This window comes from Maylandia zebra, linkage group LG23 (genome assembly GCF_041146795.1).
Source record: "Maylandia zebra isolate NMK-2024a linkage group LG23, Mzebra_GT3a, whole genome shotgun sequence".
In the NCBI taxonomy this organism is placed as follows: Eukaryota; Metazoa; Chordata; class Actinopteri; order Cichliformes; family Cichlidae; genus Maylandia; species Maylandia zebra.
Window position 1 is genome coordinate 6,351,904 of NC_135188.1, and position 21,693 is coordinate 6,373,596.

General features: G+C 40.2%; 1 protein-coding gene across 3 annotated transcripts in view; it reads left to right on the plus strand.

Moving 5' to 3' along the window:
* Positions 1-16,022, plus strand: part of ncanb (neurocan b) — a 175,786-nt gene extending 159,764 nt beyond the window's left edge. For all 3 annotated transcript variants that reach the window (XM_076880012.1, XM_076880011.1, XM_004554883.3), the window contains exons 15-16: positions 7,178-7,360; positions 9,432-16,022. In XM_076880012.1, coding sequence (XP_076736127.1) covers positions 7,178-7,360; positions 9,432-9,568 — 320 coding nt within the window. In that variant the 3' untranslated portion in view covers positions 9,569-16,022. The remainder of the gene's footprint in view (positions 1-7,177; positions 7,361-9,431) is intronic.
* The last annotated feature ends 5,671 nt before the right edge of the window (positions 16,023-21,693 follow it).

The following is a 21,693-nucleotide window of genomic DNA, read 5'->3' on the forward strand; positions in this document are numbered from 1 at the left end:
CTCAATCTGAGGCAATGCTTACGCTTTGCTTTAAGAAAGCATAAAGATGTCTTGTTGTTGCTTTTTTATCACACTTGATTTACTTCTAAGTTGCATTGTTACAACATCTAAAGCATTCTGATCTTCTCTGTTAGAAACACGTTTTTTATCATGTCCCTGCGTTTCTTTTGGAGTTTTACACCTGGATTCTCTGGCCAATTTTTTTTCTTTCCCTGCTTGCCTCTGTTAGATCCTGTCACCTGCTCTTCCTACAGGCTGACTTTAAACTGATAAACCTAACATGAAAACCTCATTGATGGTCATCATATCAAATTAACCTAACCATTTGTGCTTATTTGTACCAGGTATAGAGAATTTAATATTTGTAGCCTTATGAAGAGTGTCATCATTTATCTTACAAATACTAAATGCAAACCCAGTGTGTGAAAAGTCTTCCTGATTCAACAGCTAGTAGAACCAATTCAATAGCTGGTAAGGACCAGATTGTTCTATTATTTCCTCACAGAATTGAAACGTGTACTTTCTTTTTCTCTTGATTATATGTGTTTTTTGATGGATAGACAGTTCTTTGGTTAATCTTTCCCCGGTACATGATGTGCTGGTATCTGATTGAAATGTTAAGGAATAAATGAAAAAGTGCAAAAGTGATAATTACAAAGTTGTGGCACTTCAAAAGAAAACATCTTTGTCACATTTAATTGCTTTTGGTTGAAACTTCATGTCTTTGACTGATCCTCATACTCAACAGTCTTTTTCTGTATTGTCCTTTACTCTGAGGCCTATGCAAAGGCTCTCTTACCTCTCTTACCTTAGATTTAGTTTATTTTTGTTCTTGGTTTAACTGCTGGCTTTGCTGTAGTAGAAAACAACATTTATTTCCGTAAGAGCACTATTACTTCAAAGGTTTTATGTCTCAACCACTGTTTGCCAACCGCCCTTTTTTATGCTCTGTGACTTTAATTTTGTGCAAATCATTCGTCTCACTGTCCCCCCTGTCATCTTTCCTCCCATCATTGAGTTGAGTATTATAACTTTGAGTATTCATATATGACCGTGGGAGTCTGCGGTCTTCTCAGGAGTTGGATTGAGTTGTTCTTTTCAAGTCTTTATGCGTGTTTTTGGAAAATAGCATCAGCAGATGTTGGATCAGCCAGTTGATCGTGGAGACACGTACAGAAAACAGGCTGCTGCTATATTGGTGTATCAAAGGAGAGCTGTTTCCCTTGTGAGCAAGGTGTTGCAGCACCTCTGCTGCTCACTGTCACAAGTCCCAGGCATACAGCCCACCTCTGACCTTAATCAGTCACTTACAATCACCAGCATCTTTTCATCTTTTCCCTGCTTCCCTGTCATCCTCTTTTTCACTCACTCAAGTAACCCCCATGTACTGTCTGATCGTATCAGTGGAGTTCTCAGCTCCATGCTGAGACTCATTTCTAATTACCCCAGCTCATGTGATCTGATTGTCTTCTCATCACACGAGCCAATCGGGCATCTTGATCAGCTGCTTGGGGGGTCAGTTAGGGTGGCGTGTTGTACAGATGGTGATGATTTCTTTTATTTAAGCAAAAAGACCTGATGCAGTCATCTCATAAGACAGTACAGTATTAGTACTTTGACTCTACTCATTTTACTGTACTCTATTTTTGAATTTGGGTTGGAATAGTATTTCTCATGTACTAATATTTTGTACATTTTTATAGAGGAACGTTCAGTTACCTTTTTGTCCTTCAAGGACTACTTTTTACTTTCTTACTTTGGGGCCATTTCAGAGCCTGTACTTTCCCACTTTTACTTGAGTAAAGAAGTTGCTTGAGTATTTTTAACACATTTACCTTACTACTTAGAAAGAAAGTCTGTACTTTTGCCACCTCTGTAGAAGGATATATATATCTATATCTATATAGCTCTGGCCTTTTTTACTAAAAGTGATGCTCTTTGTAGGATTGATTCAACTTGTTTCAAAATTCAGATGTAATATTTGATTGCTGGATCAACGTTATCCAAGTAAGGGATAAAGAAAAAATGGAAAAAAAGCAAAACTGATTGAGTTCAACATTTACATTTGGATTACGGTGACAAGAATGTCACACAGTCATCTGCCTCTAAGCTCTTCTAGCAAGGATGAGAAGAAATTTACCTACAACAAGACATGTAAGAATTATAAAATTATTCAGTTTTTTTATGGCTTATTACAGAGGGGGGAAATCTAATTTTGCATGACATACAGACACTGTGAGCGCGTTGGGAAATAATAGGTTGATGTCAGTGCCTTCAGCAGTTCATGTGTCCACTGGGGTGTAATATAGCCACTGTGTAATACACACAAACCTGCTATTTCTGAATTCTATTTTGTATTTGCAAGAGAAGCTTTACCAGCTTCCACCTTAGTGTGAGACCTACAAGCCTTTCAAATAATTCAAAGGAACCGATATTTATGAATTTTGCTGGAAAATAGTGCACATATTTCCAGTGTAATAATATTTGTTTCGTTTGTTTGGTCTGATGATGAGTCTAGCCATTCAGAGAGAAAATAGAAGGTAAGAAGAAGATCGCTCTCCTCGCCAACCCTTCCTGACCAAGCACAAACTTCCCCCAAGCTCCCCACATATTCTCCACAGGGACATGCCTGTAGGAACACAGCAGAAGGTCAAGGCCTGCAAGCGGCCCTCCAAGGAAATGCTGTCTGACCAAGCCAGACTGCTTACCAGCTTAAAGCTATAAGCTACTTTTTCAAATAGTCTCCTTTTAATTTAAATCAAAATGGAGAAAAAAAAATCCTACTTGCAGTTTTGTGTTATTTGCTTCTTAATATCTGTATGTTTGGGATGCACAGACTCGATTAAAACGCACATTATCTGCAGCTACACAACACTAAGGAACCCTCTGCTTCCTTATTACACTGTTATTCTCTTTTGTGTGCTTTTGCAGCTTTTTTCTATTCCCTGATGTTTTCTTAATTTGCAGTGCATTTGACCTCTCAGAGTTGGGCGTGCTCGAAACATCTCACTTAGGAGAAATTAACCTCCTAAGACCCGAACTCTTTCATGGCATGCGTTTTTAATTTCTCTATTCTATTCTATTTGGGCTGATTGGGACCTGATGAATTTAACGACATTCGTTTTAAATTTCGATAGAACAGTGGAAATATAATGTCCTCGTAAGTGGATATCAGGCCCTTGTAGAGCAACATTTAGTATTTTGGTCTAGACCAGCGGTCCCCAACCTTTTTTGCACCACGGACCGGTTTATGCCCGACAATATTTTCACGGACCGGCCTTTAAGGTGTCGCGGATAAATACAGCAAAATAAAACTAGTACCGGTACCGAAAAAAAGAAGATTTATTCATAACACACGTGAAAAGACCCAGGAAAACCGAGTTAACGATAAAAACGATAACAAAATAACGCTAAAACCGATAAAAAACCCTGAAAACCATACATTTCACACCTGAGCCTCAACTCTCGCGGCCCGGTACCAAATGACTCGGTCCGTGGCCCGGGGGTTGGGGACCACTGGTCTAGACAACCCAAAATGTGATATCCACATATGTGGACGCCAGGAGGTTAAGGATGCATCCTAGTAAGATGCATCCGAGGTCACTCCCAAAGCTTGTAGCCATAGGTGAGAGGAGGAATCGGCACATAGATCGACCGGTAAAAAATCATTTACGCTCAGCTTTGTCTTTGCCACAGCAGACAGATACTGCATCCACATTATTGCACACATTGCATCAGTCAATCTCCAACCTACTTCCCTTACTCATGAAGATCCCAAGATATTTGAATTTTCCATTAGAGGCAACAACTCTTTCCCAACCCAAAACAGTCACCCTTTTCCAACAGAGGCTGACTGCAAAAAGCAAGGAGAAGATGCTGCAACCACCAAACCTGACATTCTTCCTTGGCTGTGTGTGCCTAGAAATTCTAAACATAATCATTGGCAAAGCGCAGTCCTAGTAAAGTCCAGCCATCACTTATGGCTGGACTTTGGTTCTACAGGAATTGAATAGCCTGTACCACTGGGCCTAACACTCCCAAAAGCCCCCCCCCGTCACACACACACACATACACAGGACACCCTGAAGGACGCAGTCAAATGCCTTCTCCGAGGCCACAGGTTATAAATCTAAGTGGACTTTGGATGAGATTTGTTACCTGTGGTGTATTTCTGTTTAGTGAACAACAAAACAAAACCATTATCTCAGTTGATCTGAGCAGCTGTCAGTGTTCACAAAAACAGACTTTCTTAATAAACAAAACTGAGTTTGAGCATAACTCTGTGTGAGACGTACTCCCATAGTGTTGTGCAGAGAATACACACACACATTTGCACATCTCTCTGATTTGTTTTCACATGATTGCCAGTAGGTGTGCGGATGTTTTGAGGCCATAAAGGAACCAACTAGAGGAACCCAGCAGCTGTTTGCAGCTTTCCGCATGACTCACAGTGACTGCCCCCCTGCAACACAAGAAAAACGGCAAAGAAAATAACTATAGATATTTTCACAACACGCATGCAGATATACTGCGTAACTTCGTCTTAACTTCCAGTGTTGACTTAGAACAGGGATCTCGAACCTGTGGCTCTGGACCACATCCGGCTCTTTTATTGATAAATATGAGTATGAATAATGGTGATTTTACACATAGTTTTATTCATGCTGATAAGGGGAAAATAGAGAATGTAATGCTTATTGAAAAGATTTGTTTGCTTTGATTGGAAATGCTGTTAAAAACATGATCAACACAGGTCAGAGATCTGTTTATTTGATATATTATAGTTTATTTCTATTTGAACTGTTTTAAAACTATTAGGCTTCTTTATGTTCTATTTATAATCAAAGTAGCCTCCGCTAAATTTGATATACTTGCACGAACAGCACTCAAGGGATGCAAAGCGGTCTCTACATAAAAGATTTTTTCCCCTTCATCTCACAGCTGTTCTGTTTTATCTGTAATAAGAATCATTTAAAAAGTAAATAATTTTCATTCTGTTTTATCTGTCATTTCAAAAATACAGCAAAAACATGACATTATTTTAATGGAAATGCAAAGTTAAAGAGCCAAAATCACTGCAGCTTTTAATTATTTACACCCACGAGTAATGTTGATAGGCTAATTAATAATTAATAGGCTTCCGCAGTGATATTATTTGGGAGGAAACCTGCGTTTGATAGTAAAGTTTACTCATCCTAACCTTGAATTAATGTTACGTAGTTGTATGAGCCGTCAGACCAACCAGTCAGGTGGCAGTTGTTACATTTATCCATATTTAGTGAAGACACTGAGCAAAGTGTATTTTAGATGTTGCAATGACAAACAATGCTTCAAATATGGACTTTACTGTGAAGAAGTTTCTAAAATGATTCATTGTCATGCAAGCAAAGATGAGTCTTTTACCAATCACACGTCCTAAAACACTGAACAGGTACTTTTGGTGTTTTTTATAGGTTTTTTGATGGGCTTTTCTAAGACCCAGCATCCTTTCACTCGCAGCCCTCTACTCTTTACTATAAAAACCACCTTTTCCAGCTCCATTTCCCTTTTCTGAGTTTTTTGACGTTTTATTTTATACCTACTTCAGTGCAATCTCACTTAGCTTGTCTGCACTGTGAGAAAACTTTCAACAGCGTACATAGGTGACAGCTAATGAAAAGCTACCTTTTAGCCTTTCATTTGTGTCAAGACAGTAATAGTCTCAAGTGAGGGGGAAGTGCTTATTGCCCTTTCCATCCACAGTTTATTAAACTGTAAATGTGACGTTAAACCCTTCATCAGAGTTAATGGCATTGCTTTCCCTTATTAAGAATTTAAGAGGTATTAGGACACAGACAAGGGAATTAAGGACTGTAAACCTTTTCTGATTGCTGATTAAGTCCTCTCCTGACTGGTTTGTTGCTGAACTGTGCAAATGGCATCCAAGGATGAAGTCAGGGGCCATCAAAGCTGACTTTAAGTTTCCTGTCTGAAAGGACCTCAAGCTGGGTTTCAACTCCGGGACGAAGGCAGGTTGACATAGTGGGGACTGATAGTACCAGTAATATCAGTTGGGGGTTCGAAATAGTGCTGTACTGTAGTTATATTTAACTTTATTTTTCATTAGTTGTCATAGAAATTATTAAGTTCCCCCAGTGGTAAATGGAAAAGTTTAAAACTACAGCCTGTCTATATTTTATTTAGTTAATTTAATAATTTACATAATGGATCAGATGGAGTTAATGACTAAAACCTAACCATAGTTTTTCCATTATTTTGTTTTGCATTGTATTGAAAGATAGAACTGAAGTCAGCCTCGACCACTGCAGACTGACACCCCGACGGGAGAGCTAAAAAAAATTGGTGAAGTTGTTTCCATCCTGTCAGTCTCTGCCCAGAGTGTCAGTTCTCTGTCTGTCTCAGCTTGAGTAAACAATTTTCTGATTCTGCCTCCTCTCTTTTATGTGTCTAAAATGCTGTGTTACTTTGAATCCCACCTACTCACTCGCTGACAGACTTGGACAGACACCCTGTCCTGCAGATGCTAAATCCACAGATTGAAGCGGTTTTCAAAAAATGTTTTATCCAAGTCATAGTCATAGTCATAGTGTGTGGGATGTGTTCTTAAAATCTAAAACACCATTTGGAACCATTTGTTTAAGTGAAGCACACTAATGGGGTGAATCCAGGTTCAATCCAAGTCATTACTGTTTAAAGACGACTTATTATGGTCAATTCCAGCTCCATGTTCTTCGTCTCTACTGCTTCACTGTTCCGAATAAACAAATAAAATAAAATGTTTTCATTTCTTTTCCCTCCATTTGACGCAACTTTCTTTTGATTGAACTTCCTCTTAAAAATAAGGATTGAATCGCAGGTAGGGGGTTTTTGTGATCCCACTCAGAGCTGTGTGCCTAAGAGGAACGTATTAAGGATATCTCTTCTCACTGGTGTCATACAGAGCCAAGGGAATAAAAATAGCCTGAAACCGAACATTCAGAGGACTCTGAAGCCTGAGATTGTTGCTCATAGGGATCACTTGAGCTGATCACGTCAGAGAATAACAAGGAAAACAATGATAAGAACCTTTTAAGAATCTTATTTGATTAATAAATACTAATGACACAGCAAGAATTGTAAGTAATTACGATAAAAATAACTAACCTCATTAATATTCTGTATTTCTCTGTCTCTATAGTGCTTTGCGGGGCCCCTCCAACTGTGGATAATGCCTTCCTGATTGGTCGGAAGCGTACCCACTATGACATCCACTCAGTAGTGCGTTACCAGTGCGCCGATGGCTTCCTGCAGCGGCACGTGCCCACTGCTAAGTGTCGTGCTAACGGCAAATGGGACCGACCTAAAATCATCTGCATAAAATGTGAGTGTTAACAAAGAGAATATGGCTGCTTGGTAAACAGCAAGACTTACAGAATTTTTTAGGTCATTTTCACATTTCTGTTTTGTTTTTTTTAATCATTATTAATATTTTTAGCATGCACACCAAAAAAGACTGAACCCCAAACATCAACAGCCCCCAGGAGCTGCTGTCACTTTGTGTATTCTCGGGCTTTCCATCCCCGCTCTCATTATTGATAATTGCAGTTTTTAGTCCCTTGGGCTTGCTTAGAAGTCGCAGGGTGTCCTTTGAAGTGTTTCGTGCTCGAGGTAGTTTTTTTTCCACTTTTCCTTTGTAGACTTTTTCAAAACTAATTCTAACAGGTTGAAGCTTCATGTAAATCAACACACGTGCAAGAAAGAAAGAAAGGTCCAGTGATTTACTGAAAGATCTGCAAACAAATACAGGAAATGCAGTATATGATGCAAAAATAGCGGTTATGCAGTTTTAATGTGTTTGAGTCAATATTTGGTGTAACCACCTTTATTCCTCAACACAGCCTGAACTCTATTAGCCAGCTTTCTTGTAATTTCTTTAAATAGTAATAACTCTCCAGGATTCTTGAAGGACATTTAAAGCTCCTTTTTGGATGTTGGATGCTTCAGTAAACAGTAGATGAATCAGTTAAACGGCACGGTGCATTTTTCAGGTCCTGTATCAGGTCTTTGCTGGATTCTTCCTATTTCTTAAGGACCTGGCCTTCATATACTATTGTTTCACAATTTTTAGACGTGAGAGTTTTTCTTTGTACTCCACTTGTTTAATTTCCTCAACTTTTTAAGAACATACTGACAGGTTTCCAGCTAAAGCTCTTTGAAAGTCACTTTTTTGGTCCAACAAAACTTGAATTTTTATTTTTGGAATTTTATGTAGATTAAACTAAAGAAGTAGGGACATGTTACATGCCGCTTGTAACAAAGTGTGTCTGAAATTGTCATTTAAAATTGGATCTTTGTTAAGTTGCGTGTTGTGTGTAGACACATCACCGATTCATCCCTCGAGTTAAGTGTCTTTTTCTGCTTGAATGATTAATAGGTCAGTGTTAAGTGGTTTGATAAACAAAAGCGCAGTCCTCTAAAAATGGTCAAGTACAAGACAACACTGAAAATTAAAGAAAATACAGTCAATATCTAAAGAAAATCTTTGGTAGACGTTCATTAAGCGCTGAAAATTACAGCTACAACTTTAAAACGGCTCAAGTGGCTCAAAACTTTTCCACAGTACTGTTGTTTTGCACATGTAAAACATCTGCACAAAATAATCCTGCACAGATGGTGATAGTGATGACATTGTGGTGATATTGCACTTGCTGCCGGGTATTTCTAAAACAGCACAGAAGATCAGTTTCTTTCACTGAATACCTTATCTTATAACATAAACTTTACTTTTATCAATTTTTAAACTGCTCACACTAACCGCGACAGAATATACCAACTTGATGTCATAACTTTTCACCATAATTTTCTCTTCCTCATAGGCCGGTTGATCTATATGAAATATTCAACAAACTGAGCCTTGTATTTCACTTCACTTTGCTCACAGTGTGACAGTAATGATGAAATACTGAAATAATGTAACTTCTGTTCAAAGCGATAAAGATTCCTTTGCTTATGACTCTTTATCTTTGGACAGAGTTGTTTTTATGGCCCAGAGTTATGATGTTGTTATCATTCATTGCAGACGACATTTCTTTGTTGCCAAACCCAGAAAGGGACGGAGCAATCTAATTTGGCAGTACACACCAGGAACAAGCTTATACCGAGGCAGTGAGTGGGTGGCTAGCTCATTGTGCCCTTGCTAAAGGCACCCAGTCTACTCAATGAGAGATAAAACAGATTCCCTCAGTGTGGTGGAAACAGTTAAACCATCTGCACATTTTGACCTTCCTGCGTTTTGATCCGTTCTCTCGCATCTTACCTGGTTTCAAAAACTTCTGATGCTTGCCAGTGATTCATCTCCCGCTTGCATCACTTTTCTACCCTTCACTTTCATCTCATTACATACTGAATTACTCCTTTAATACTTCTCTCTTCCACTTTGGTTGTTCCTCCAGCCCGGCGAGCTCACCGTTACCGGCGCCACCACCACAAGACCAGGAGAGAGCGCAGAAAGCACAAGAGGCACAGCCACAGAGAGGGAGGCCACCACGGCAGAGAGGGAGGCCAGGGTCACAACCACGCCCGCTTCTGAACCAAAAAAAAACATCATCCCCCCCCCCTTTTTCTCCTCTGCTGCCAGCTGCAGTTTGCCTGTCTCCCTGTCGTCCCCATTTCCCCAAACAGTTCTTCACAATAACAGCCCAAAACTCTCTGACCAAGCCGCCTCCCTCCGGCCTTGTCCCGCACTGCATTGTCCTGCCCTTAGCTCTCCAAGTCAGCCTGTATCATAGTCAACTGCATCAACAGGACAATAATAAATCCCTTTGTACTCTTTTTACTTTCCTTTCTCGGTCCGACGTTCTGGTCATACCCTTGCTGTCTCTTACCTACCTTCTTTCTTGACCCACTTACTCTTCCCTCGAGCTCAACGATGACCTGAAACATGGGGCTACACTGACCTGTTTTTAAAAAAAAAAATCTTTGAGAGCCACACTGAACATTCTTCAGAGAGAAGTTCCTAAATAGGGATTACATCATTGAATTTGCTGTATCAAAATCAGACGAGTCAAGGAAGACGTGTTGTTGACTTGAGCCTTTTGTCTGTTGAACACATAGTTATTTTTTACAAATACTCAGTGTTTACTTCTTGACTCTGCTGCTTTTGGTTCGCTCTTTGTAAGGCATTGTACTTGACTTAAAGCGACGCTGAGTTGTTCCGAAACAGATTTAATTGATTTTCTTTCATTCAGAAGCAGTTGTAATTGAATTATTTTAATTGTTAGCGTTGTATCTTCTTGTCAGTGTAAGACCATTACTTTAGATCAGATGCTTGACCCCAGAGGAAAATGGAAATCGCATCCCTTCCCATTGCAGTTTCATCACATCACACATCAGTCACTTTTCAGAAGTGTTGAACAATATCAAACACCTCCTGCTGCGTCATACATCCACACCTGTCATTGTAGAGGGGGAATCTGAACGTTTGATGTCAGCTTGTCTCAACTCAGCTCAGCAGTCCCGCATTTGCTTTGTCTTTTTTCACAATTTGAGCTGCTGTGGGATTGTGTGCTGTGAATTAATCAAGGTGATGCAGCAGGGTGAAGAGCCTCTCACGTATCTGCTTCGCCTTTATTTTGAAGGTTTACTGCTGTTTTTGCTGCATTGTGTATTCAACAAAAGTATGGGTACATTCATATTGGGGTGTGTCAGACCAAGGACTGCATTAGCTAGGTGCATAAGTATTATTCAGTCCCTCTCTGAGTGATGTTGTCCTATTGTTCAATTTTGCAATTAATTTTATGTAGACGTGCAAATGATTAGCAAACATGGCAGTGAGATCACACTTTTATATATCACAAAAACACAGGACTTTCTTTCATCAGGACAACAGGTCAAGAAAAGTAAAACGCTGATTTGGCCATTAATACAGGGGAAAATGTTGCTATAGAAACAAACTTAAATCTTCACTCCCAGGTAGTTTAAAACATATGTTTTAAAAGCATCCACTTTTTTTATCTGTTTGTCCAGCTTATGCTACAGTCACACTAGGAAAAACAGGGACAACAAAATTATTGGGACAGTTTACAATTAACTTGCAACCTCGCTGCCTTTAAAACGGTTGTTTCGAAGACTGAAATCTGGCCCGTGACCATTTGCACTCAGTTGCCATCTTCAAAGTAACTTTGGTTTGACAAGACAGAGATAAACTGGAAATAAGCTTATCCCAGGTGTTATATGGGTAGAGCCAGGGTACTCCGAGCACATGTCCCATCAAAGGGCTAACACAGAGACACAGACAACCACACCCTCTCACATCCACACCAGTTTGGAAAATCCTCAGAGGCACAGGGAGAACTTCCAAACTGCACGTAGACACCCACGCTCACCATGAGGTTCAAATCAAGAGCCATATTGCAGTGAGACAACAGTGTAACCACTGTGCCACAACCTTTTCATGGCTCGGGATTTGTTTGTCTCAATTTTTAAACATCCAGCCTTTGTAGGGCATTATTAGCAGTGAGTAGTTAAAAGTTAGCTAGCTGCCTGCTAGATTTGTATCATTTCATTAGGTTTTTTTTTTTTTTAATTATTATTATTTTACTGAAAACAGCCAGTTGCTGCTTGTGGAAAGAGTGCTGATGAGACTGAACCAAAAAGTAAAGTTAGGGGCTACAAAGATTCAATCTCTCAGATGCTCTGAAAATATTAGTGATTTTTGTCTGTGTTTGTCACTGAAATCATAATTTGATCTGTTGTCATAACACTGACATTCAGAACAAGGTTTAAAGATTAAAGGACTGAAGATGTACATTTTTGTAGTGTAGTCTTCAGCCTTAACCAGCCCTCTGAAGCAGGAAGAATTGAGCAAGTAGTGGGAAACAAGCACGACAACAAGCTGAGATTGTTGCATCATGAATCAGAGCTTTGTGCAGAGTATGAGGATGAATATGATGCAGAGGAGACGGAGACAACAAGCTCTTGCTCGTCTCGTGTCTGTCTGTGTGGATGCCGCATGTGTGCGTTATGGCTGAAGACGCCGACAATGGCTGAGGTCCCAGTGGATGACGATATAAAGGATCAGCAGAGATTAAGGCTTGCCATTTCTGGAGTCTCGCAGCTGTTCACACCTGAGCTCGCCCCTGTCGTGTCTCCTCTTTTAAAGAGGGGATTGAAATGGATAGAACAAGCACTTTGCTCCCTTTTTCTTCCCCTTTACTGCCAGGTTAAATTGCTGTTTTTTAAAGCCAGCACTTGGGGTTAGAGCTTCTGGGATTACACCCCAGCACTTTTATCCCTCATTTCTCTATCTCGTTATACTTTTATCATCACCACCTATACACTTTAGTACCTTTCATCTTTGTCGGGAAGTGGACAATAAGCACACCTAAATTCAGTTTAACTTGTTTTTTAGTGGAGAAAGCGTAGACTCAGGGTTTTCAGCAGCCTCTCGCGCATCTTATGAAAACACTAAACCAGGATCGGGTTATATAAAGTCACTTGAGGTAAGAAAATCTATCCTGCGCACATAAATCCCCCCCCGTCTTTGTTTATCTCCCCTCACCTTGGCAATGACAACGCTCCTCCACATGGAGAAGAATAGTGATCGTAGATCCCTGTATCAGTTTAATTAATCTGCTGCATGCCTAATTAACAAGTTGCATTATCTGCAGAACCCCAGAGCAGCCATGACAAGGGGAAGGTTTTGCTGACGGACAGCGAGTGGAAAGTAAAGAGTGACAGACAGGAAGCCCAAAGAACTGTCACAGCTGTCACTCGACGATGTCAGACTGACACAAACTTCTTTTTTTCTGTCTTTCCTGTAAAATAGACTGATAAAAGAAAGCGGATGAATAAAAGGGCAGACCGAAGACCTAATTCAAATCAGAGTTGACACACAGGGACGGTTTAATTACAGCTGCGTAAAGGTTGAGCTGTGTGACAGGACTAAATTTTAATGCGATAAAGTGATAAGGAAATGAATACAAGCCAGCTTCTAGTGGTTAATAAGACTAGACATTTGTTTTTAAGGAGAGTCTGACGTCTGTCAATTTTTCATTGCCTCTGCAGAGATTTTTAGGCCTTCCAAACAAGATGCAGAAAATATATTTAAATCTTCTATCCTACATGAGTTGATAGGTTGATATGTGTGGAATTTCTACTGATAATGTTCCATTTTTTATTTAAAAAAAGAGATAAGTCAGAAGTATAATAGACAGCACATAAAAGATCAGTTTGAATTTAACGCAGAGCTTCGCCCTCTGGACCGAGGGTAATGAACAATTTAGCTTTTGCACATCCGCTGGGACTGAGCTGGTCTTTTAAAGGTGGTTAACCTTTCTCACCGGCAGAGAGGAGAAAAAAAAATCTTTCAATGAATTCAAACAGCCACACTTTCCCTCTTGAAATTTCAAACAGTGTCTGTCTCTCTTTGCTTTTGACTCCTCCTTTTAATCTCCTCCACCCACACTCCTCTCCTCTTCCCTCGTCGGGCTTTCTAGTCAGAGCCCCAAGGGCAGGCAAACAGAAAGCGACAAACTCTTATAATTGTGAGTGTTAATTATGAAGATGAATGAGTTAACAGCGGTCTCTGCCAGCTGTCTCTTGGCTCAGCACCACACCTCGGGGGGGAAAGCAGCGGGCAAAACGCTGAACGTCTTCGCAGCCAGAAGGCCTCTTCTCAGGCTTAGCCACCTATCGTAATTGTTACCCACTTACTGAGTTCCGCATACATGAGATAAGAATTGGATTGATGGGAGTGCAGTGGCATCTTCTTGTGCTTGTAGCTGTGACTGTCTGATTGCCCTCTGTCTGAATGTTGACAGCGGGAGCGCAGCTCGGTTAAATGTGTTGTACATGTTTTTGATGAAGCACGTGCCTAGTTGGAAGAGTGTGACCGAGGCGGGTGCAGCGGCCTTCATAAACACCAATGTAATTTCCAGTGTACGTGGAGGAAAAAAAATCTAATATCCCAGCATGAAATTGCAGATAATAAAACAACGTTACAAGAGAAAATCTTTCTAGGATGACGACTTGAAGGCATAGTTCACCCCATTATCAAATATACATGTTTTTCCACTATCCTTCTCAGATTGCATATGGTCTGACTTATCCAGTTCTGTAGTTATCTGCAATTGAGAGATGGCTGCCTTCTCTCTCTAGAATTAAATGGAACTTGTAATGACAAACTATGCATTTGAAAAACATGGCAGCAATGTGTTTTCTTTGCAGAAGTCACCACCTGTTAATTATTTAAAAGAAACACATCCTGTATCAGTTTGTCTGCCAAACTATACCTCTAAATTAAAGGAAGCTGCATTAGTATTCAGCTGAAGGATCATTAATGTTTACATCCTGTCACAGTGTCATGGGCACAACCTCTTGTCACAGATATATGCGTGCTTCCTTTTGCAAAGTGATACTGCTGGCAAGGCTATCTTGATTATAGAAAAAATATTTCTGAGGAAAAGACATTGAAGCTTAGTTTTTCAAGGCGCTTCAAGCGCTACAAAACCAACGCCATCGTAGTTCTGTTATAGTCGAGAAAACAAAAACAGCTGTTTAAGAGTTTAACATCTGTAAAATTGGGCAACTCATAGTGTAAATGGAAAGTATCAGTCACTTTGCACATACCTCGAGGATTGATCAGTTAAATGCCTAATAGTACTGTGATGCCTGTTAGTGTTATAAATGAATTTTCTGAGGAATGATCAGAGCCATTAATCATATTGCAGCGATTTTCACTTAAAGCGCTTTGTGCAACAGGCTGCTTTCACCCATTCAAACACACATTTATAAAGTGCTTATTCCATACATAAAGCATTCACACATCTGCACTCACACACTAGCGAGACTACGACTAGGACACCCTGACCTGCAGACTGGAGCAGCCAGAGGTCAAAGTCAAGTCTACCGCCTGTTTGCAATGACAAAGAGCGTATGTTTGTGGGGATGAAGGAAACCAAGAACTTCTTTCCCCCATGTATTGTAACATCTTTCTGTTCTCTGGACCTGATGCATTTGAACAGGACACTCATCAGTCATGACAGCCTGATAAGAGCATTAGAGGCTGTTGTCCTTCCTCAATCACACGCAGACAGACTATTGATTTCGTGATTAGGCTGTCTGTCCTGGGTTCTTATTAAGTCCGTCGATGGCATCGGCGGTACAATTGCATTGACTGACTGCTGAGCGTTTTTTAAATGACAGGAAAACAGACTGGTGTAGCTTATACCACTCCTATGTGTCCATAAGACACTCCAGGTAGTATCCTGTCCCATATGCATACTACTACTCTCATAACTCCCTATCTCAATCTCATAACTATCTCATGAGGATTTTTTTTTTAAACTTTCGCCTCCCTCCTGAGGACTGCTGCATCACTTATCTAACATAGTGGAAACCACACTGCTGGTATTTGTATAACATCGCAGCTCTGTCTGATGCTGAGTTGAGACAATTTATCACTGTAAAGAAAATGGTTGGGATGGATGGATGAATGAAGATATGTTACAGTGGGATTATGACAAACGCAAAGCAGGAAGCAGTGAAAATGCTCCCTTTTCTCCTCTGTGATATAAATACTCAAAGTTTTTTGTTAGAACAATCCATTTAAACTCTGGGTGTGTTTGTTGTTTAGCCTCTCTGGGCCATATTCACACAGCCTCTGTGGATGAAAAACCCATCGCCTGCTTTCTGTTCCTCTCGTCAGCTCACACGCTGCTGGTTTATACCGCTGCAACAGAAAAACAAGAGGCGCTCGGTCAACAGGAGAGATGGAAGCAAAGTAATAGTTTGCCAAACTGACAAACATCACTTCTTTGGCTCTGTTCCCTGCACAACACTTCAGTCTGTGTGTGTTCGTGTCGACTGTGAGCACAGACACAATATCGCTGACGCTGGGCTCATCTACAGCTGTGTGAATGTGGTCCACAAGTATTTATCCATATTTATTGATGTATGTTCTTATGAATTCCAGTCCTGTCCCTGTATTATATTCTTTACAAGACAAATGATCATTAAAGGAAACCCTTGTTTGGATCCGTTAACTTCTTGCTCAGCGTGGTTATTTGTGTTTGAATTACTAAAAAACAGTATGCACCTTATTTTGCATTGAATTAAGCTTTTCTTTATTATTATTATTATTATTAGCATTAGCATTATTAGCATGTTGTCATTTATGTGCCGTACACTGTTCATCACTGCAAATTACCAGAATCAGAATCTTTCTAAGCCACCTTGGTGTGTTGAAAGAGGATTTAATACAAATTATATTAATCACTTTGTTCGTATAATCATTACTAATCAAAATAAAAAGTAAAACATTAGGTGATAAATAAGATTTTTTTTAAAAACTGTAAATTCATTTTTAAAAACTAACAAATATTAAAGGAAAAAGCCTTTGAAGGCAGATGTGGCAGATGAGCCATCCAGCCCTAAAACATATATATGTTTATTAAAAAATAGTTTGTCGTTTGGTGAATGAAGCAGCCATAAACTGGCTGGTTTAGGTAAGCATAAATATTGGAAAAAGGGGAGAGAGCTAAATGGCTATAGAGGAAGAGACTATATATAAATGTAAAAAGCCAGCATCTTATTTTGGAGGGCTTCTTTTTATCTATGATGACACATATACCTACCAGTTGAAAAAGCTTGTAGTTAGGGCTAGATCAGGTGACCCTGAATCATCCCTTGGCGATGATCCTGCGAGCAACAGGGTCAGACTGCTGCAGAACTTGAGGTGATATACGGCGATACGACAAGCATGTCTTGTCCACTCACCTCTTTTGACTGTCCAGGTGTTCGCATACCACTGCAGCGTGTCAAATGTTGTCTTTTCTCTCCAGTTGTTTGTGCTTTTCTCCTGTCTCTCTGTGCTTTCCTTTTTCTTTTCTCTTCTCTCTCCCTTCACCGTCCAACCAGTCGCAGCAGATGGCACTCATCCCTGAACGTGGTTCTGATGGAGACGTCTTCCTGTTGAAAGGGAGTTTTTCCTTCCCACTGTCGCATTCATGTGCAGTAATGTGCAAAAGTCTTGAGTAACCCTTTGTTTCTTTGTTATTTTGCTAGGAAAATAGGAAATACATGAGGTAAGTTATTGAAATATCTGCTAACATAAATGGAAATGCAGTTTATATAAGACAGAGTTTGTCATGTCTGTCCCGTTTGTAGCAACTGAAAATAAAATAAATTCATAATTATAATAAAGGTCAATCAAATGGACCAATATGGCAAGGCCATGATGATCCACTTGGTAAAATAAATCCGCTTGGCATCTTTCTTGGCCTTAAGACAACAATTCTGATGGCTAAAGATCCAAACGGGACACAAAAAAAAAAAAAAAAAAGACAGAGTTTGTGAAGTTCTGAGGAGCTCAACAGAACTCCTCTTTTAATGTTCACTGCCTTTTGTTATGTCCTCTCTCAACATGATCTCAAACTGCTTGTCAGGGTCCTGGGTCTCCTGACCCAGCGTTTTTAGTTCTTTGTGATTTTTGTATTATTGTACTTGTGTGTGATTTATTCTATGGTTTCTAGTTTTGATCCCTTGCCCTTTATGTCTCTCTGTGTCCCCTCTGTTCTGTGTAAGTCTGTGTCTGCATGTTTGAGTTTCCCTCTGTGTCTTTTGGGTCATCGAGTCCTCTGCCTTACTGGTTATGTCTCTGTGGTTCTTAGTTGCTGTCTCCACCGTGTCAAGTTCGCGTCTCTGTGTCATACTTCCTGTATTACTTTGAAGGTCCGTGTCTCATGTGAATGTGTTCAGGTTACGCTTCCTTGTCTCGTCAGTTCTGATTTCCCTCAGCTGTGCTCTCCTTCTGTGTCTCATTCCCCTCATTACTTCCCAGTGTATTTAAACCCTGTGTTTCTCTGAGTCAGTGTCGTGTCGTACCCTCAATAAGCTGTGTGGTTTGCTGCTGTGTTTCGTCTCCAGCTACAGTTCAGTATTTCTGCTACAGTGTTTTAGTCCACCAGCGTTTTTTGTTTGTCTTTTGGTGGATTTAGTTTAGTAAGAGGTTTTCCCAGCAATAAAGCTGCGCTTTAAGTTGTACTTCTGTGTCTGAGTCCTGCATTTTGGATCCACCACTCCTGCTTGCCTGCCTGCCACAAAGCCAACCATGACAGCTTCACGGAGGCCAATCCATGACTGATAATATTCAACAGTTTTTTTTTTATATATATATCCATGCATACTTTTACTGTACTGGCAGTAGGGATGGGTACACGGTAGTAACCAGACTGAAAAGCAGCGCACATTTCGGTGCTTTATTTTTTCCTGAAATGTCATACACTTTGGATTCTAGCCAATCATTTTACCTTTGCAAGCGTAGTAGGCGGGCCCAGGTACGTACGTTCTTTTAGAGCCGAGCGACAGATAAAAAATGCCCAAGGCGAAGCGGTCAAAAGTCTGGCTGTACTTCACAGCAAAAGATGCAAACTCAGCAGCCTGCAACAAGTGCTTTAAGGTGATACTGTGATACTGTCAAAGGAGGTAACACCTCAAATCTGATGAAAAACCTGGCGACGTATAGCATTTTGTTAAAAGCCGAGAAATGCGCCGTATTTCATAGCTTGCTGCGAGATCTCACACCTTGCACATCTACTGCGGGTGTGGTGCCTGTTATCGGACCCGGAGTTAGCAACATCCCCCAAGAACCCGAAGAGGAGAGTCCTGGCCCCTAGCCCTGCCAGTGTAGCAGAAATGATGACGGATGATGATGGCAGCAGCAGCCGTTCTTCTCTGCGTGAGTAGCTTAATGTTATTCGTGTGTAATTTACGTTGAGTAGGCTAACCACGTTATTAAATTTACGCATGTAAGGTGAACCAGCAAACACCGTCGTAGTTACATGCGGCTGTCTTCTTGTTTGATGGCAGATACTCCCTTCACCCTGGCCAAAAAGGCTAAAATGACCAAAGAAAGAGTGGGAAACAGTTAAACATGAGAGGTTTTTGGACGAAGTTTGTGTTTTTTCCATTGATTAAGCACTGCTTCCAGCCCAGAGTGATACCATATATCCCCTATAGCTGCAGAAAAGGCTAACATTGTTATCTTTTTACAACAAAACACCTGAACATGAGGTTTTTGGACAAGGTTTGTGTTCTCCATTCTTTAAGCACCGGTTCCAGCACCGGTTCCAGCACCGTTTAAGCACCGGCACCGTTTCAAAAGTTCAGATTTGGTACTGGTATCGGATAAAACCTAAACGATACCCATCCCTAACTGGCAGTGTGTTTGACATTATTACCAAGACTAACAAGTTGAACCAAACTGTTCCACACCATGCTGAGATGTGCCAGGATTTTACTATTAGCTCTTTGGAAATCACATTGTTGATACAAAAATACTATTTTATTTCTGTCAAACTATGCTATCTTTGTCTATTTTCTTTTCTTTGTAGAGTCAGCTAAAGAAACAAATGGTTCAAAAGATGAACATCATTTGTGTTAGGTGCCTTTTTACGATTGAATGATTCAGTGTTAAGTGCTTTACCAAAAAAACTGAAACAAACAAAAAAAACATTGCTCTGAAATTTTAAGGTATAAAGATCCACTGATAACAAATGGAAAAAATAGCTAATGTCCAAAAAAGACATTTGAAAACCCTCCAACAAGCCTGGAGAACTGTGGCTCCAGACCACTTTAAATAATTGCAAATACTAATAAAGAAATGAGGGGTGGCTCCTGATTTTTCCAGAATTTCATTCACAAAATTTGGACCATAGACTTTCTGGATAGACCATTAAGTAAATTATGGTATCTCTCATATAATTACAACATTCTCCAAAAGACAGCTCCTTGACACACAAGGATGGTTTCAGTTGTTCAGTCAGGCTTGCAATAGGTTGTGCTTGTTAACAATTGGAGACTGAGACTGAGATTGTGTCAGTTACTTCGTTACTGAGTCACAGGTCAACAGCAGAGAAGGTGAATGTTTAGTAGATGATGCTGTCCTTTAAAAATAGAAATGTGAGTTTTTTAAGCTTTTTCAGTCCAAAACCTGTGCTGATGTAAAAGCCTTCTGTAAGAAATAATTAAGTGCTGAAAAACTAATGTAACCAATGGCTGTAAACTCTGTTTTTGTCGAATTATTTTATCGTCAACGGTCTCAACCGTGTCCCATTCATTCCTGGAAAAACCAAACTGAACGTTTTTGCTTGTGTGTCATCAGAGTGTGTCCTCTCCAGTTACCATTGTGTTCATTTATATGTGAGAGATTCAGTTTTGCTCTAAGCTCCATCTGCTCCTCGCTGACCAAAATGTGCTCAGGACATCCTTTCCAAATATCTTTAGATGAGATGAAATATTTTCCTCACATCCAAGACACAAATAAAACTAATACAATTTTGGCCTCATTTTTTTTTTCTTAATATTCCAACTCAGTTCTGGCTGAGGCAACAGGGTAGGCTGCCAAGGGCGAATCCCTCAGTGGCACAAGTGAAAAAGCGTAGGAGGAAAAGACGAAAAGAAGGAGGAGACAGACAAGTGAGGAGGATCAAAGGTAGGAGGAAGGAAGGAAGAAGGTGAAAGGGGAATTCGAATGAGTGGGAGGGCTTTTGTTTTGGAAGCAGTTTGTGAATACTTCTACTGTTGCACCATCTAACCTCGGAGACCTTCACTTCACCTGAACTTCCTCTGATGAGTGCTCTCCTATCAATGCATGGTTTCATTGCCTCACAACACTGTTTTGTGTAAGAAGCCAATCTCATCTTCACTCCCTCAGTCTCTTTCTCTGTATTTCTTCCCTGCATTGCTCTTCTCATTTTTCTCAACTCTTTTGATATGTGACTCACTCATTTCATTATTATTCCAAAACACCGGAAGAATCCACACTGCTGGGTTCAGTTTCACGACGACAATCAGTCACTTTGAATGTAGCGTCTCTTTTACGCTCCCTGCTCAGGCGTGTTCGCTGATGTTTTTCATTCAGCTCAAGTTCCAAGGACAGTGCTCATTAAGAGTGCTTACTGGGAATTTCTGTTAAATTCAAAGCTGAAAATGACCTTCAGCTCTCCTCTGTTGCTGTGTTGTACCGAGAGATTTGTTACAGGCACTTGGAGCAGCGCTCCAAAAAAATCGCTTAAATTTCATCCAAAGCCCTCAAATGTTTGGCTCCGAGGACCAGTATGCACCTACACGCTCTGAGCCGAGTGTCCATATGGCTTATAAAAACATACAGAGGGTCCTACAAGAAGATTTTTCTCTGAAAAGACATTAAAATGCATTATTTTTTAGGTCAGATTTGTGCTATTTCTTGCAATACAACTTGGCTTTGAGATGAACAGATAAATTAGAGGCATGAAAAGACTTCTCATCCTAACCTTGTTCTTGGGTCGATATTGGCCTCATCTGGCAGGCATGGCGAATCGATGCGGATCTCTGGCATTATCTTGCATTATCGCTTAATGACACTGCCAAAGTTCAAGAAGATTATGAAAAGCAACAAGGGGTTTAGCATCATCTCAGGCCTGACAGTCTCTTACTCCGTCTCCACTCCGCCTCTCCCATAAGTACTGTCTGTTTTTATCTTACACATTAACATAAAAGGCTCCAGGCAAGAACGCACATATACATGAACACCGAACTGCTTATCCAAATCAAAAAAAGATTAATGTGCATCTTAACCCTGTTTATCTTCCTCATCTTTATTGTGGCCAGGTTGTTGAATAGCTTTGCTCATGAATCTGCGTTCAGGCCCGTCTTAATGATGGCGCGCCGCAGATG